Below are 16,322 nucleotides of genomic sequence, written 5' to 3'. Positions count from 1 at the left end.
CTGCTGAAAGATCAGCTGTTAACCTTATGGGGATTCCCTTGTGTGTTATTTGTTGTTTTTCCCCTGCTGCTTTTAATATGTTTTCTTTGTCTTTAATTTTTGACAGTGTGATTAATATGTGTCTTGCCATATTTCTCCTTGGATTTATCCTGTATGGGACTCTCTGTGCTTCCTGGACTTGGTTAACTATTTCCTTTACCATATTAGGGAAGTTTTCAACTATAATCTCTTCAAATATTTTCTCAATCCCTTTCTTTTTCTCTTCTTCTTCTGGAACCCCTATAATTCAAATGTTGGTGCATTTAATGTTGTCCCAGAGGTCTCTGAGACTGTCCTCAGTTCTTTTCATTCTTTTTTCTTTATTCTGCTCTGCAGTAGTTATTTCCACTCTTTTATCTTCCAGGTCACTTATCCGTTCTTCTGCCTCAGTTATTCTGCTATTGATCCCATCTAGAGTATTTTTGATTTCATTTATTGTGTTGTTCATTGTTGCTTGTTTCATCTTTAGTTCTTCTAGGTCCTTGTTAAATGTTTCTTGCATTTTGTCTATTCTATTTCCAAGGTTTTGGATAATCTTTACTATCATTATTCTGAATTCATTTTCAGGTAGACTGCCTATTTCCTCTTCATTTGTTAGGTCTGGTGGGTTTTTATCTTGCTCCTTCATCTGCTGTGTGTTTTTCTGTCTTCTCATTTTGCTTATCATACTGTGTTTGGGGTCTCCTTTTTGCAGCCTGCAGGTTCATAGTTCCCGTTGTGTTTGGTGTCTCTCCGCAGTGGCTAAGGTTGGTTCAGTGGGTTGTGTAGGCTTCCTGGTGGAGGGGACTAGTGCCTGTGTTCTGGTGAATGAGGCTGGATCTTGTCTTTCTGGTGGGCAGGTCCACGTCTGGTGTTGTGTTTTGGGGTGTCTGTGGACTTATTATGATTTTAGGCAGCCTCTCTGCTAATGGGTGGGGTTGTGTTCCTGTCTTGCTAGTTGTTTGGCATAGGATGTCCAGCACTGTAGCCTGCTGGTCGTTGAGTGAAGCTGGGTGCTGGTGTTGAGATGGAGATCTCTGGGAGATTTTCGCTGTTTTATGTTATGTGGAGCTGGGAGGTCCTTTGTGGACCAGTATCCTGAAGTTGGCTCTCCCACCTCAGAGGCACAGCACTGACTCCTGGCTGCAGCACCAAGAGCCTTTCATCCACACGGCTCAGAATAAAAGGGAGAATAAGTAGAAAGAAAGAATTAGTAGAAGTAGAAAGAAAGAAAGAAAAGAAAGAAAGAAAGAAAGGAAGAAAGGAAGAAAGGAAGAAAGAAAGAAGGAAAGAAAGAAAGAAAGAAAGAAAGAAAGAAAGAAAGAAAGAAAGAAAGGAGGGAGGGAGGGATGGAGGGAGGGAGAGAGGGAGGAAGGAGGGAAGGAAGGAAAAAAGAAAGAAAGAAAGAAGATAAAGTAAAATAAAATAAACTAAGATAAAATATAATAAAGTTATTAAAATAAAAAAATAATTATTAAGAAAAAAACAGATGGATAGAGCCCTTGGACAAATGGTGGATGCAAAGCTATACAGACAAAATCTCACACAGAAGCATACACATACACACTCACAAAAAGAGGGAAAGGGGTAAAAATCATAAATCTTGCTCTCAAAGTGCACCTCCTCAGTTTGGGGTGATTCGTTGTCTATTCATGTATTCCACAGATGCAGGGTACATCGAGTTGATTGTGGAGCTTTAATCCGCTGCTCCTGAGGCTGCTGGGAGAGATTTCCCTTTTTCTTCTTTGTTCTCACAGCTCCCAGGGGCTCAGCTTTGGATTTGGCCCGGCCTCTGCCTGTAGGTCGCCGGAGGGCGTCTGTTCTTCTCTTAGGCAGGACAGGGCTAAAAGAGCCGCTAATTCGGGGGCTCTGGCCCACCCAGGACGGGGGGAGGGAGGGGCACGGAGTGTGCGGCGGGCCTGCGGTGGCAGAAGCCGGCGTGACGTTGCACCAGCCCGAGGCGCGCCATGCATTCTCCCGGGGGAGTTGTCCCTGGATCCCGGGACCCTGGCAGTGGCGGGCTGCACAGGCTCCCCGGAAGGTGGGTGTGGATAGTGACCTGTGCTCGCACATAGGCTTCTTGGTGGCGGCAGCAGCAGCCTTAGCGTCTCATGTCCGTCTCTGGGGTCCGCGCTTTTAGCCGCGGCTCGCGCCCGTCTCTGGAGCTCCTTTAAGCAGCGCTCTTAATCCCCTCTCCTCGTGCACCAGGAAACAAAGAGGGATGAAAAAGTCTCTTGCTTCTTCGGCAGGTCCAGACTTTTCCCCGTGCTCTCTCCCGGCTAGCCGTGGCGCACTAACCTGCTGCAGGCTGTTTTCACGCCGCCAACCCCAGTCCTCTCCGTGCGCTCCGACCGAAGCCCGAACCTCAGCTCCCAGCCTCGCCCGCCCCGGCGGGTGAGCAGAGAAGCCTCTCGAGCTGGTGAGTGCTGGTCGGCACCGATCCTCTGTGCGGGAATCTCTCTTCTTTGCCCTCCACACCCCTGTTGCTGTGCTCTCCTCCGCGCCTTCGAAGCTCCCCCCTCCGCCACCCGCAGTTTCCGCCCGCGAAGGGGCTTCCTACTGTGTGGAAAGCTTTCCTCCTTCACGGCTTCCTCCCACTGGTGCAGGTCCCGTCCCTATTGTTTTGTCTCTGTTTATTCTTTTTTCTTTTGCCCTACCCAGGTATGTGGGGGTGGGGGGTTTCTTGCCTTTTGGGAGGTCTGAGGTCTTCTGCCAGCGCTCAGTATGTGTTCTGTAGGACTTGTTCCACGTGTAGATGTATTTCTGGTGTATCTATGGGGAGGAAGGTGATCTCCACGTCTTACTCTTCCGCCATCTTCCCGGAAGCCTCCCAATGTGTTTTTAAAATACACACTTTGTTGGGCCTTTTGAATTGCAAAAACAAAAAAAAAAACATGTTGGTTGTGATGAGTGAAATGTAGAAATGTATGAAGGAGAGTTTAAAAATCTTCCCTCTCTCCTCCCACCATGAAGATTCCAATGATAAAATGATGTGTCCTTTTACATCTTTCTGCTGACACAAGCATATATAGTCAATATTCCAGCTTTATTTTTTCTTTTATTTTATAAATGGGAATATATATAATTATATATATGTGCACACGTGTGTGTATGTGTATAAAACTCAGCTACTCATTGATTTAACAGTATTTGGACCCCTTTCTATGTAAAAACATTCAGGTCTAGTTGATTCTTCTTAAATACTGCATAATACCTCATTGAATGACTAGATCCTAATTTAGTCCGCCATCAGTTTGTTCGCAGTTGTTTCTCACTACACCTAATGGTACAATGAACTTCTTTGTCCTTGGTCCTTATATTCGGGGTCCTAAATTGGGATTACTAGGCCGATTTAACATTTTAGATGTTAAAAATAACTGTCTGATTACTTTCTTAATCTTTTGCTGCAGTTCGCAGTCTGGGCAGCAGGAACGAGAATGCTCTGTTCCCCACGTCATCATTAGAAGGGGATATTTACTACTTCTCCTCTTGTTTGCCGACCTGGTGAGTGAAAACTATCTAATTTGTGTGTAAAGCACCAACGCTCTTTATTATGGTCAGCGAAGCTGAGTTCAAGGTTTATCAGTACTTCCTGGGGAGCATTTAGAAATGCTGATGCCTGGGCTTCACCACAGACCTACTGAATCAACATCTTTGGAGAGTAGCCCAGGAATCTTTTCGTATTTGTGTTTTAATTTCCCCAAGTGACTCTGGTATAGCTGGGCACATATCCATCGACAGGCAATTGGAAATCATGAATAGAACCTCTATCTAGAACTGAGAAACCTAAACTTCAAAAGCTGCAATTTATTAGTTAAGTGTTTAAGAAAACAATGTACCCAGGTAATCATTACGGTTAGAAATTCAAAAATTCAATTTACATGCAACATTTTAATTCCATGAATTGTTTAAAACAAGGGATACCTACATGTACCTTTCTTTGCTTTAGAGATTAAAGCCCAAGATAGGAGGCAGCTATGAAGTGGATATTTTAGAATGACAATTTCCTGGCCAGCTGTGAATCCCTTCTTAAAGAGCATGAATACTGAATGTCTGATCTTTTTGAAAATGAAATAAAATTAGGGGTGTTCTGGCCCATCATTGCTGAACTCTGTCTCATGGAACTTCCTCACTTGAAGAATAGAGAAAAAAACCCTGCTACTTCAGTTTTTATTAGGATGTATCTGGGCAGAGCAAGGCAAGGGATTGTTAAAGACAGTGACTCTGAAGGAGAGGCCAGCACAGTTGTTTGAGAGGTGCCTTGAGAGACTTGAGTAGCAAAGGCGGAGTCATTCTCTCCTCTCTCCTTGAGACCAGAAAGGGGCTGCCTTATTACCACAAACCATGAGCAACCACCAGGTGGCGAGGTTCTCTTATTTTCCTCAAAGCCTAAAGTGTTTAAGGGTGGGAGAGAATAAATGACTTCAAATTCTCAACTTGGATAAAACCAAAAGTGAAGGGGGCAAGGATGCAAATGGCAGACTCTCAGTGTCTCAGATAAGAGCACCCACCTTGCAGGGGGAGTTGTGAGGAAATGCTTAATACATGTGAAGTGCTGAGACCCTGCCTAGCTGTTTTTAAGGACTCAGTAAGCTCCTTTTAAAATATGAAAAGTGAAAGAAAACCTCTAGTATTATAACCTCATCTTAATTGTTTTTATGCTGAGTTCCGTTTCAGTTCCTGTTTTTTCTTAAAATCCTCTACAAAGTCATATCTATGTCAAAATTAAAAATGACCTAGTTAAAATAGATATGTAACTAGAAAACAGGGTTCAAATACTTCCTCTTTTGAGTGAAAATCAATGTACGAAACCCCCAAATTTACAAAATGGATAAATTCAAGAGATTGCAAAAGAGTCTTTATTTTAAAAAGAGACTCATCACAAACTTCCTTAAAAGATAAGTTTCCTTTCTACCTTAAGAATTTGATTCAATTTACTAAATTTAATTTGCTCCTGACTGCTCTGTGAACTGAACGTATCCTCAGAATCAATTGTGAAGTTGGTCATTTGCCTTCTGCATCCTTTGCTTCCCCTTCTGTAGATTTTCTCCTTTCCTATACGCTTCCCATGCTTCTGTCTCCCGATTCCCTCAGGAGAGGTGCAGACAGTAGATGAAGATTGGGAGGAAATACAGTACAAAAGCCCTGGAGGAAATACAATACAAAAGCAGAAGCTGTTTACACTTGGGCAGCCTTCTCACTGGGGGCAGCTTTCACTCTAGGGAGATAATAATGTGGAAGAGGATGAGGAACCATTTATTGAATATTTTCTCTATTCTGGGTACTCTTGTTTGCATGTTCACTTATTTCCCACAGAAACCTTGTGATGGAAGGATGGGGATAATTATCCATTTACATATGAAGAAACTGAGGGCACAGAACTAGTACGTGAAAGAGCCAAGTCTTGACCTTAGGTTGGTCTGATTCCGTAGCTCAAGTGTTGAACTGCCACTGGGCTGGAATATGTTAGAACAGAAGCAGGGGGTTAGGTGAAAATGAGCGTCTCAATGTAATTCTGGGAAACAAACAAAAAGCAGTGTTAGCAAAGCTCCACCAGCTCGACGATGAGCATAACCTACTTCTGTGACACTTGCCCCCAATCAAAAACAAAGTCCTTTCATATTATCTCTTAGAAAATAGGTTGTTTAGTTCAATGTGCTAGCATATACATTGGCATCAGATAGATCTGATTTTCCATATTCTTTATACTAATGAGATAATTATTTTTACTATTCTTTGTGACAATGAAATATGAAGTCATAATCACCACATTCTAAGGACTCTAAAACGTGTCCAAACAAAAAAGAATAAAAGCAAGTATTTGACATCTACAGCATGAGAGAAGAGGCTTTGTAACAAACTGAAAACATTTCCTGCTGGTAAAGATGGGACAATAAGAACAAAACTACTTTACCAAAAACTGGTTCTCATATTTTGACTTGACAGTTAAGGAATGCTGAATTAAGTAACAACAAATCACCTGAAAATGTGAGTGAAGCAATGACAGAAAATTATCTCATAATAAATTTTCTAAATTTATTAAGAGACGTCATTATTTTAATATAATCTCTGGTGCAAATTTTAAAGTGATTGATTTAACAGCCTGTACTCTAAAGTATATACAAATGTGGATTTGTCCTGGAAGTATAAAACACTCTGGCTTATTTATTAGGCTGGCCTAATATTTTATTTATTTATTTATTTATTTATTTGTGGCTGGGTTGGGTCTTCGTTGCAGTGCGTAGGCTTCTCATTGCGGTGGCTTCTCCTGTTGTGGAGCACGGGCTCTAGGCACTTGGGCTTCAGTTGTGGTGTGCAGGCTCGATAGTTGTGGCGCATGGGCTTTGTTGTTCCGCGGCATGTGCGATCTTCCCAGAGCAGGGCTTAAACACATGTCCCCTGCTTTGGCAGGTGGATTCCTAACCACGCCACCAGGGAAGTCCCTAGCCTAATATTTTAAAATAAGTCTGCAGCCATACAGCCTTCATAGATTCCCTAAAATCACTTGCCAGTGCATCTCTCAGAGAGAGATCAGTGCAGAAGTAACATCATGCTCTTCCTTCTTAAACTGTTTAGGCAAGTGGAGGAAACCAGATGAAATCTGCCCAAAGCAACTTTTTAATGAGTGTTCCAGTTGGTGTGTTTTCAGTAGCTTTTAAGAGATCAACTCAGTTGGCACCAATAGCATAAAAATCCTGAGGTAGGGTGATTCCAGGCATGGTTAAGTCAGTGGCTCATTGCCATCACTGAGGAGCCAGGTCTCTTCATTCTTCTGCTGTGCTTTGCTCATAATGTTGACTTCTGACCACGGGCTTGCAGGATGACTGCAGCAAGTTTAAGTAAGTACTTCACAACATTAAAGGCTCCCTTGTATCCCTTTTTAAGAGTAAGAAAAACTCTTCCACACTCACTGTTCAGAATTATAGACATGCCCATTCCTAAATCATCCCCTGGCAAGGAAAATGGGATTTCCATGATTGGCTGAGATAAATTAAGATTATCCTCCCTAGGGGTGGGGAAAGGTCCAGCCTTTTCTAAAGTATGCAGTCTCCCGACAACTGAACAATGTCAAAATTTTGATCTCAGGGAGGATGAGTGTGTGGAACTGCTGCAAAGTAAGTGTTCGACAGTGTCCGCCATGTTGAGTCAGGAAGACCCTGGAAGGAATGGCTCCCAAAGCAGGGCTGGGACCTTCCAGGTATTTGCCTTGTGGAAGGAGAATACATACTGAAGAATAACTAGATAATATTATCCCTTTTTTTCTGATTTGACATGGCAGTCTCAACCCCTGATGACTTTCAGGGAAAGAGAAAATGTTGTGATTATGCCTTTTAAAAGAGACAAGAAATTCCCTACATGGAGGAGTCAGTGGTTCAGTATTACATTTGTAACTAAAAGAAATTTGGGGGGAAGGGGGAACAAAACTGAATCTTTTAGTTCAATTTACAGAAACCCATCTGTGACAGACATACGCAATAGGAAACTTCATCTTTCATCACAGGAAGTCCAGAGGTAGGGAAGGCTCCAGGGTCAGTTGATCTGGCTCGTTCCACCTCTTGGCCCTGCCTTCCTCAGTGTTGGCTTCATCCTCAGGTTGGTGGTTGGAGTGATTCTAGGTGTCACAGCTAGTCAAGATAAAGTCCAAAAGGGGCAGAATGACAGCTGCCCATGAGGAATGGGAAGACTTTCCCCAGATGCCCCTCAGCATACTTCCTCTCCTGTTTCACTGGCCAGAGTTAGGTCACATGTCCATTCCTGAGTCCATCACTGCTTGGAGAGCTGACTAAATAAACATCTAGGCTGTGAGGATTCCAACTGCAAGTTGGTTTTCACTGTAGTTGGAATAATCAATATTCCTTACCTCTATAGCTCTAATTAATCTAATTAATCTACATCAGCAGTCAGCAAACTAATCGGCCCACCACATATTTAAAGTTTTAAAGTTTTATTGGAGCACAGCCCCATCCATTGTTTTCGATGTATTGTTGATGGCTGCTTTTATGCCACAATGACATTTCAGTTGTGACAGAGACCATATGACTTACAAAGCCTAAAATATTTTCTATGTGATTCTTTACAGAAGTTTGCCTACCCTGATCTAAAGTTAACTGCAGTACTTTCTTTTATTTGCTTTATCCTACCTTCTGAAAGTGGCAACTTTTAATTTTATTATTCTAGGAAGGAGTGTGTGATGGTTAATTTTATGTCATCTTGACTGGCTATGGAGTGCCCAGATTAAATACTATTTCTGCGGGTGTCTGTGAGGGTGTTTGCACATGAGATTAGCATTTGTATTTGTGGTATCAGTAAAGAAGACTGCCCTCCCCACTGTTGGTGGGCATCATCCAGTCCATTGAGGGAGGGTGTGAATAGAACAAAAGGCAGAGGAAGGAGGAATTTACCCCCTTTTCCTGCCTCACTGTTGAGCTGGGACATCTCATCTCATCCTTTCCTTCCACTCAAACTGAGGTTTATACCACTGACTCCCCTGGTTCCCTGGTCTTCAGACTCAAACTGAATTATACCACTGACTTTCCTGGGTCTCCAGCTTGCAGATGGCAGACTGTGGGACTTCTCAGCCTCCATAATAACATAAGCCACTTCCTCATAATAAGTCTCTCTCTCTCTCTCTGTCTGTCTCTGTCTGTCTCTCACTCTCTCACTCTCTCTCTCATTTATATATACTGTATCTATTTGTCTATCTGTCTATCCCTATTGGTTCTGTTTCTCTGGAGAACCCTATCACAGAGTGAAACCTATGTTCATCTTATCCATAGTTGTATGATTAGATATATTTTATCGATTTCCTTTGTGAGTTTTTAAATTGAAGACACCTAGTCTACATAAGACACCTACATAAAGTCAAGTCAATGACTCTCCCAACAGGTTTATGCTGTTTATACAGGATCCAGTCAGTGGCGTGTTGGACCCAGTTTGTACTGACTTGTAAGAGCTATTTGCTAGCATGGCTTTCAAACTCTGCCTTCAGCGACCTTGGTGGTGTGAAATTGACCATGGTGGGGAGTAGGTACACCACAGAAATTGGCAGACACTTAAATTGAGATTGTTCGCTGTTCTTTTTTTTTTTTCCTGAAGATCTGGTTGTTAAATATTTACCAGCACACCATGGCTCCAGCCATTATACACACCTGTCTCTGCTCTATAACTGCATAACAGAGAATGCCAATGGTGATCGGGGCTTTACCAATACATTCAGCTTCAAATGATTTGTAATCTGAAGTAGTCAGTTAAATCCCTCTTGCAATGAGATAATGTAGCCTGTGTTTTAAGTGTTACATAGCTTTTGATTTGTATAGGTTTTTCTCTAAGTAAATATTTCTCTTAGATAAAACATACAGATGAAATAAATGAAAGCAAAATATCTTCCCCTTAAACTATCTAAAATTACAAGCATATTTATATTTTATAATTTATGTAAACCACTTGTGTGTGAATAAAGCGGAATATAGCTATCAGTGTACAAGGATCAAGTGTTCTGAATTCTCACTTTGTTCTGGAGTGAGTGTAGCGTTCACTGGGATCCGAAGGGAAGCCCTAGGTTTGGAGAGACTTGCCTTAATAAAAAGTGCACTCATTCATTTAAACAAGCATTTATTAAGCATCTATTAAATCCCAGGCAACAATGACTTGCAAAAGACCTGGGCCCTGCTCACATAAGCCTTACAATCTAATGAGGAAGATAAATGTTAAACAAATAATCACATAAATGAGTACAAAATTAACAGCGGAACAGTAGGAAAGAAATGTAAATCTTTGTAAGCATGGAGAACTTGACCCATCTGGGTTGCAGAGAGTAAGAGGGAAAGAGTTCCAAGTTGAAATCTATATTCCAGGGAAATCTACTGGGTTAGCCAAAAAGTTCATTTGGGTTTTTGGAAAAACCTGAATGAGCTTTTTGGCCAACCTAATATTTTCCAAGAGATCCTGAAAAAACTTGCCAGCCATTGTGGGCTCAAGAACGATGGGGGACCATTTGAAGGGTTTTAAGCACAGGAGTGTCAGGATTAAATATGTATTTTCAAAAGATCTGTGGCTGCAGAGGCACAAGGATCTTGGCATGGGAAGAATAAGCAGAGAGAGAGCAGTCCTTTGGCTATTGCAGCAGTTCTGGTGGGGTTTAGGGAGGCTCAGACCAGGGCATTCATGGAGGATGTGGTGAGAAGTGGCTGAAACACATCTGAACTCACTGAGCTCCCCACAAAACACTTCAGCTGCCTTCAAGGAGTTTATAATGTAGTTGAAGAGGAAACTCATGGGTATAAAGTCACAGCAACAGTGTATAATTAGGAAGTAAACTGAGGAGATCAACTGAGGGACATAGGAATTGAGAGCAAGAAATGGGCCAGGAGTCCAATGGTTAGGATTTGGAGAGAGAGAGAGGCCGGAGGAAAGAGGTGGCAAGAGGCAGGGCAGTGAGGGGAGGAGCAGAGATGGCACAATGGGATGAAGAACAAATCTTGCTGGATATGCAGGGTCAGGCCAAATTATGAGAACTTGAGAAGGTCAGAATTTGAAAGACTTGATGTGAGATGAGAATGAGCCACTAAAAGTATTTTACATAAGAAGGAAACCAAACGAAAGTAAGCTTTAAAGAAGTTTAGTTTTACCAAATTCTTGTGGTTAATTAGACTGAGAAGAACTTGCTGCCTGCATGGTTGTTGAGTAGGGGATTGGACTTAGCTGTTGACAATTAAGAAAGGAGGTGAGGCCTAGAGGAAAACATGGACAGAACACTCTTTGACGTAAATCGCAGAAATAGTTTTTTGGATCTGTCTCCTATAGTAAAGAAAATAAAAACAAATATAAACAAATGATACCTAATTAAACTTAAAGCTTTTGTACAGCAAAGGAAACCATCGACAAAATGAAAAGACAACCTACCGAATGGGAAAATATTTGCAAATGACATGACCAAAAAGGGATTAATATCCAACATACATAAACAGCTCATGCAACTCAACATCAAAAAAACCAAGCAACCCAGTTGAAAAATGGGCAGAATAACTGAATAAGCATTTTTCCAAAGAGGAAATGCAGATGGCCAACAGGCACATGGAAGGATGCTCAACATCGCTAATCGTCAGGGAAATGCAAATCAAAACCACAATGAGGTATCACCTCACACCTGTGAGAATAGCTATCATGAAAAAGAATACAAGAAACAAATGTTGGAGAGGATGTGCAGAAAAGGGAACCCTCTTGCACTGTTGGTGGGAATATAAATTGGTGCAGCCACTGTGGAAAACAGTATGGAAGTTTCCCAAAAAACTAAAATTAGAACTATGATATGACTCAGCAATTCCACTCCTAGGTATCTAACTGAAATAAAACAAAAATACTAACTCAAAAAGATACAGGCATCCCAATGTTTATAGCAGCATTACTTACAACTGCCAAGATATGGAAGAAATGTAATTGTCCATCAACAGATGAACGGATAAAGATGTGGTATATATATATATATATATATATATATATATATATATATATATATACAATGGAATACTACTCAGCCATAAAAAAGAATGAAATTTTCCCATTTGCTGCAACATGGATGGACTAGGGGAGCATTATGCTAAGTGAAATAAATCAGAGAAAGATAAATACTGTATGATATCACTTATTTGTAGAATCTAAAAAATACAGCAAACTAGTGAATATAAGAAAAAAGAAGCAGACTCACAGATACAGAGAACAAACTAGTGGTCACCAGTGGGGTGGGGGGGCAGTATAGGGGTGGGGGAGTGGGAGGTTCAAACTATTGGGTGTGAAAAAGGCTCAAGGATGTATTGTACCACCCTGGGGAATATAGCCAATATTTTGTAATAACTGTAAAGGGAAAGTAACCTTTAAAACTTGTATTAAAATTAAAAACTAAAGAATGGAGGTGAGGGACAGATATTAGGAATATTCACTGGATAGGAGATGATGAATTTGCTTTAGACATAAAATGAGCTTGAAATGGTGATGAGCTCTCCAGTAATAAATGTCCAGTAGGCAATAGAGACTGGGTGGTTTTATTTGCATTCTTCTGCACTGCTTACAATCCCAGCTTGTCTTTCCACGTTAGCGTTCTCAAAAGGAATGTTCCATGATTTGTACAAAGGAAAAGTTCTCCTTTCTAAAGCACTTGGCAAGACTTTACAAAATGAAATATTTTTATACATTATCTTAATTGCATATTAAATAATATCTTGCCATAACAAAATTGAATTGCCCAGACGGTCATTGATTGTTTCTTTGTTTTGCGGTACGTGGCCCTCTCACTGTTGTGGCCTCTCCCGTTGTGGAGCACAGGCTCTGGACGCGCAGGCTCAGCATCCATAGCTCCCGGGCCCAGCCGCTCCGCGGCATGTGGGATCTTCCCAGACCGGGGCACGAACCCGTGTCCCCTGCATCAGCAAGCAGACTCTCAACCACTGCACCACCAGGGAAGCCCGGTCATAGATTTTTCTGTATTCTTTACCAGTTTTAATAAGTAATTATGGATTTTTAGGAAATTAGAACCAGAGGTAGACTCCTATTTTAGTGAGCTTCATGAGATAAATAATTTATAGTGTTTAACTTCCATTAAATTTTTTTAAAAATTTATTTATTTTTGGCTGCATTGGGTCTCCGTTGTGGTACGCAGGCTTCTCCTTGCAGTGGCTTCTCTTGTTGCAGAGCTTGGGCTCTAGGCATGCGGGCTTCAGTAGTTGTGGCACACAGGTTCAGTAGTTGTGGCTCATGGGCTTCTTTGCTCCACGGCATGTGGGATCTTACTGGACCAGGCCTCAAACCCATGTCCCCTGCATTGGCAGGTGGATTCTTAAGAACTGTGCCACCAGGGAAGTCCCTCCATTAAAATTAATATACACTGCAATCTATAGCAAAACAGGTTCAGGATATACTTTATAAAGAAACTCATATACTCATGTCTCATTTACAAATCTTCTCTAGTTTATTAATAACCCACATTTCGTCAGAGATTAAAGTCTTCTTTATCCCTCCATCCTCCTAGCCCTCAACACTTCTAAGGTAAACTACCACCTAAATACCAATAGAGTATTTATTAGAAAATTTAGAATTTCAAAGGTCCAATCACACTACAAATAACAAACAACAACAAAAAAATGTCTTTGCTTCAGAGATTAGCTTCAGAGCGGACAACAACTGTTGAAGGCATCTGCTAAGTGGGATTTTTAATTTAATAGAATTTGTTGTAACTCTATCAGTAAAGCACAATTGCTGTGCACCATCTGTCGAAGCTTTGAAACTGCCTTGCATGTTACAATCATATCCATTAAAATGGAATACTACTTTTTACTAACTTGTCTTCTTCCTATTTATTTTCCAATGCTTTCAGAATCATTAGAAGATGAATTGACAAGAAAACAAACAATCTCAAGAGTCAAAAGGACAACTCAACAGCAAAAAAAATCCCACCAAAAAAACCCCCAAAAACTGATTTTTAAATGGGCAAAGGACTTGAATAGACATTTCTCCAAAGAATATATACAAATGGCCAATAACTATGTGAAAATGTACCCAGCGTCACTAATCATTAGGGACATGCAAATCAAAACCACAATGATATACCACTTCACACCCATTACGATGACTATTACAAAACAGAAGAACAAACAACAGGAGAAAAAACAGAGGATAGGTGTTGGCAAGGATGTAAAGAAATTGGAACCCTGTGCACTGCTGGTGGGAATGTAAATGGTGCAGCTGCTGTGGAAAACCATATGGCAGTTCCTCAAAAAATTAAATATAGAATTACCATATGACCCAGCAATTCCAATTCTGGGCATATACATAAAAGAATTGAAAGCAGGGACACAAACAGATGTTTGTATACCAATGTTCATAGCAGCATTATTCACAATAGCCAAAAGGTGGAAGTAACTGAAGTGTCTATTGACGGATGAACAGATAAGCAAGGTGTGGTCTATATACATACAATGAAATATTAGCCTTAAAAAGGAAGAAACTTCTGGCACATGCTACAACATAGATGAACCTTGAGGACATTATGCTAAATGAAATAAACCAGTCATAAAAGAACAAATACTGACATGGGGTACTTACAGGAGTCAAATTCATAGAGACAGAAAATAGATGGTGGTTGCCAGGGCTGGGAAGAGGACATTCTTCTTTTATTAAACTGTAATTTTATTTTTATGTTATTCTGTAATATACCTGAAGGCATATAAAATGCAGCATTATTTATAACAGTAAAAGATTATTAAAACATACAAACAAATAAAAACAGTAAAACATTGGTTGAATAAAACTAAGTTACATCTCCAAAAGTATGTAACTTTCTCAAGATGGAGTACTACAGAAACATTTAAGAAAAGGATATTGATATAAGAGAATTCCAGGATACAGTGTTACATTAAAAAATCAAGATAGTAAACAGTGTATATAGTATATTACCCTTTATGTAGGCTACACACACACACACACACACACATACACACACACACACACGTATTTACGGAAACACACACAGGATAGAGAAACCAGAGGCTAAATTTTTTTTTAATAATGCATTTGAGGAGTATAAAAAAGGTGTAAGGTTTTCCTGAATATTCTTTGGTTTCTCATTTTAAATTTAGGACTCCGCCTGCCAGTGCAGGGGACGCGGGTTCGTGCTCCGGTCCGGGGGGATCCCACATGCCGCAGAGCGGCTGGGCCCGTGAGCCATGGCCGCTGGACCTGTGCATCCGGAGCCTGTGCTCCGCAGCGGGAGACGCCACGGCAGTGAGAGGCCCGCATACCACAAAAAAAAAAAAAAAAAAAAAAAAAACTTTAGGACTATACTTTATTTTAAAGTTTTAACTGTCAAATCACATGAATGATTTATATATTCAAAAATAAATTTAAATTTTAAAATAATTCCTAAAATTTAAGGTACCTGAAACAAATCTAACCATATATCAAATTAATAACATAACCGCACATAAAAAAGCATTATTTCAATTAATTTTAGAACACGTAGTTGTACACAGTGGGGTATATTTTAAGGACAAAGAGAATGGCAAGAAAATCTCAAGCTTTATTTGTCAGGTTTACTATTAATGGTAATGCCATTATTAGTTTGAAATTACTTAATGCATATTACAACATAAATAATTATCTTTATGTTGTTAGAAGCCAGGATGTTCAGTAGGAATGTAAAATCAAGTACAGGGACTTCCCTGGTGGCACAGTGTTTAAAAATCCACATCAATGCAGGGGACACGGTGTTGAGCCCTGGTTCGGGAATATCCCACATGCCATGGAGCAACTAAGCCCGTGCACCACAACTACTGAGCCTGCGCTCTAGAGCCCACAAGCCACAACTATTGAGCCCACAACTACTGAAACCCGCGTGCGTAGAGCCTGTGCTCCGCAACAAGAGAAGTCGCCGCGGTGAGAACTCATGCACTGCAATGAAGAGTAGCCCCCGCTCGCTGCAACTGGAGAAAGCCCGGGCAAAGCAATGAAGACCCAATGCAACCATAAATAAATAAATAAAATAAATTTCTAAAAAAAAAAAAAGAAAAAAATTTTATAAAAGAAAAAAATAATAAATCAAGTACATTAAGTATATAATTGGAAGTTGAATTGAAATACCTCTATAAACTTATGACTTCTAATTTTTTGTATGGGAATAATTTCAAACAAAGAAAAGTTGCAAGAATAGTACAAAGGAAATCGTTCTACCTCTTTCCTAGATTCATTTATTATTAATATTTTGCCTCATTTGCTTTGTCATTGGCTCTGTTTACCTACACACACATAATTATTTTTCTGAAACAGATGCATAAATCATGGTTAAGTGTGTATTTTTAAGAATAATAATATTTTCTTTCACACAGTTATCAACTGCAGTAAACTTAACATTGATTCAATACTTCTATCTAATCTACCATCCATATTCTAAGTTGGTCACTTAACCCAATATTGTCCTTTATAGAAGTCTTTTTCCTCCAGTTTAGGATCCAGTCTAGGATTACAGTTAGCTGTTACATCTCTTTGGTTTCCTTTACTCTGGAAAATTTTCCCAGTTTTTGTCTTGTATAACATCGACATTTGGGGGAAGAATTTTAAAAATAGAATATTCTTCCTTTTGAGTCTGTCTGATGTTTGCTGCAATTAGATTGAGGTTGTGCATTCCTAGCTGGAATACCATGTAAGTGAATTTGTGTCCTTCCCAGAGTATCACACTGGTGATGTTAATTTTGATCATTTGCTAAGGGTGTGTCTGATTTATCTACTGTATCATCATCATTATCTCATGATTTTTTCAA

General features: G+C 40.3%; 1 protein-coding gene across 1 annotated transcript in view; it reads left to right on the top strand.

Annotated features, from left to right (window-relative positions):
• The window catches only part of TNFSF10 (TNF superfamily member 10), a 43,397-nt gene extending 27,854 nt beyond the window's left edge, over positions 1–15,543 (top strand). Inside the window, exons 5-6 of the mRNA XM_060150024.1 lie at positions 3,429–3,522; positions 14,646–15,543. Of these exons, the coding sequence (XP_060006007.1) occupies positions 3,429–3,522; positions 14,646–14,868 (317 nt within the window). The 3' untranslated portion in view covers positions 14,869–15,543. The remainder of the gene's footprint in view (positions 1–3,428; positions 3,523–14,645) is intronic.
• Positions 15,544–16,322: the final 779 nt, after the last annotated feature.

The sequence above is a fragment of the Lagenorhynchus albirostris genome, chromosome 5 (assembly GCF_949774975.1).
Source record: "Lagenorhynchus albirostris chromosome 5, mLagAlb1.1, whole genome shotgun sequence".
Classification (NCBI taxonomy): domain Eukaryota; kingdom Metazoa; phylum Chordata; class Mammalia; order Artiodactyla; family Delphinidae; genus Lagenorhynchus; species Lagenorhynchus albirostris.
The sequence above is the reverse complement of the archived record's forward strand: the minus strand, read 5'-3'. Positions and strand labels throughout refer to the sequence as shown.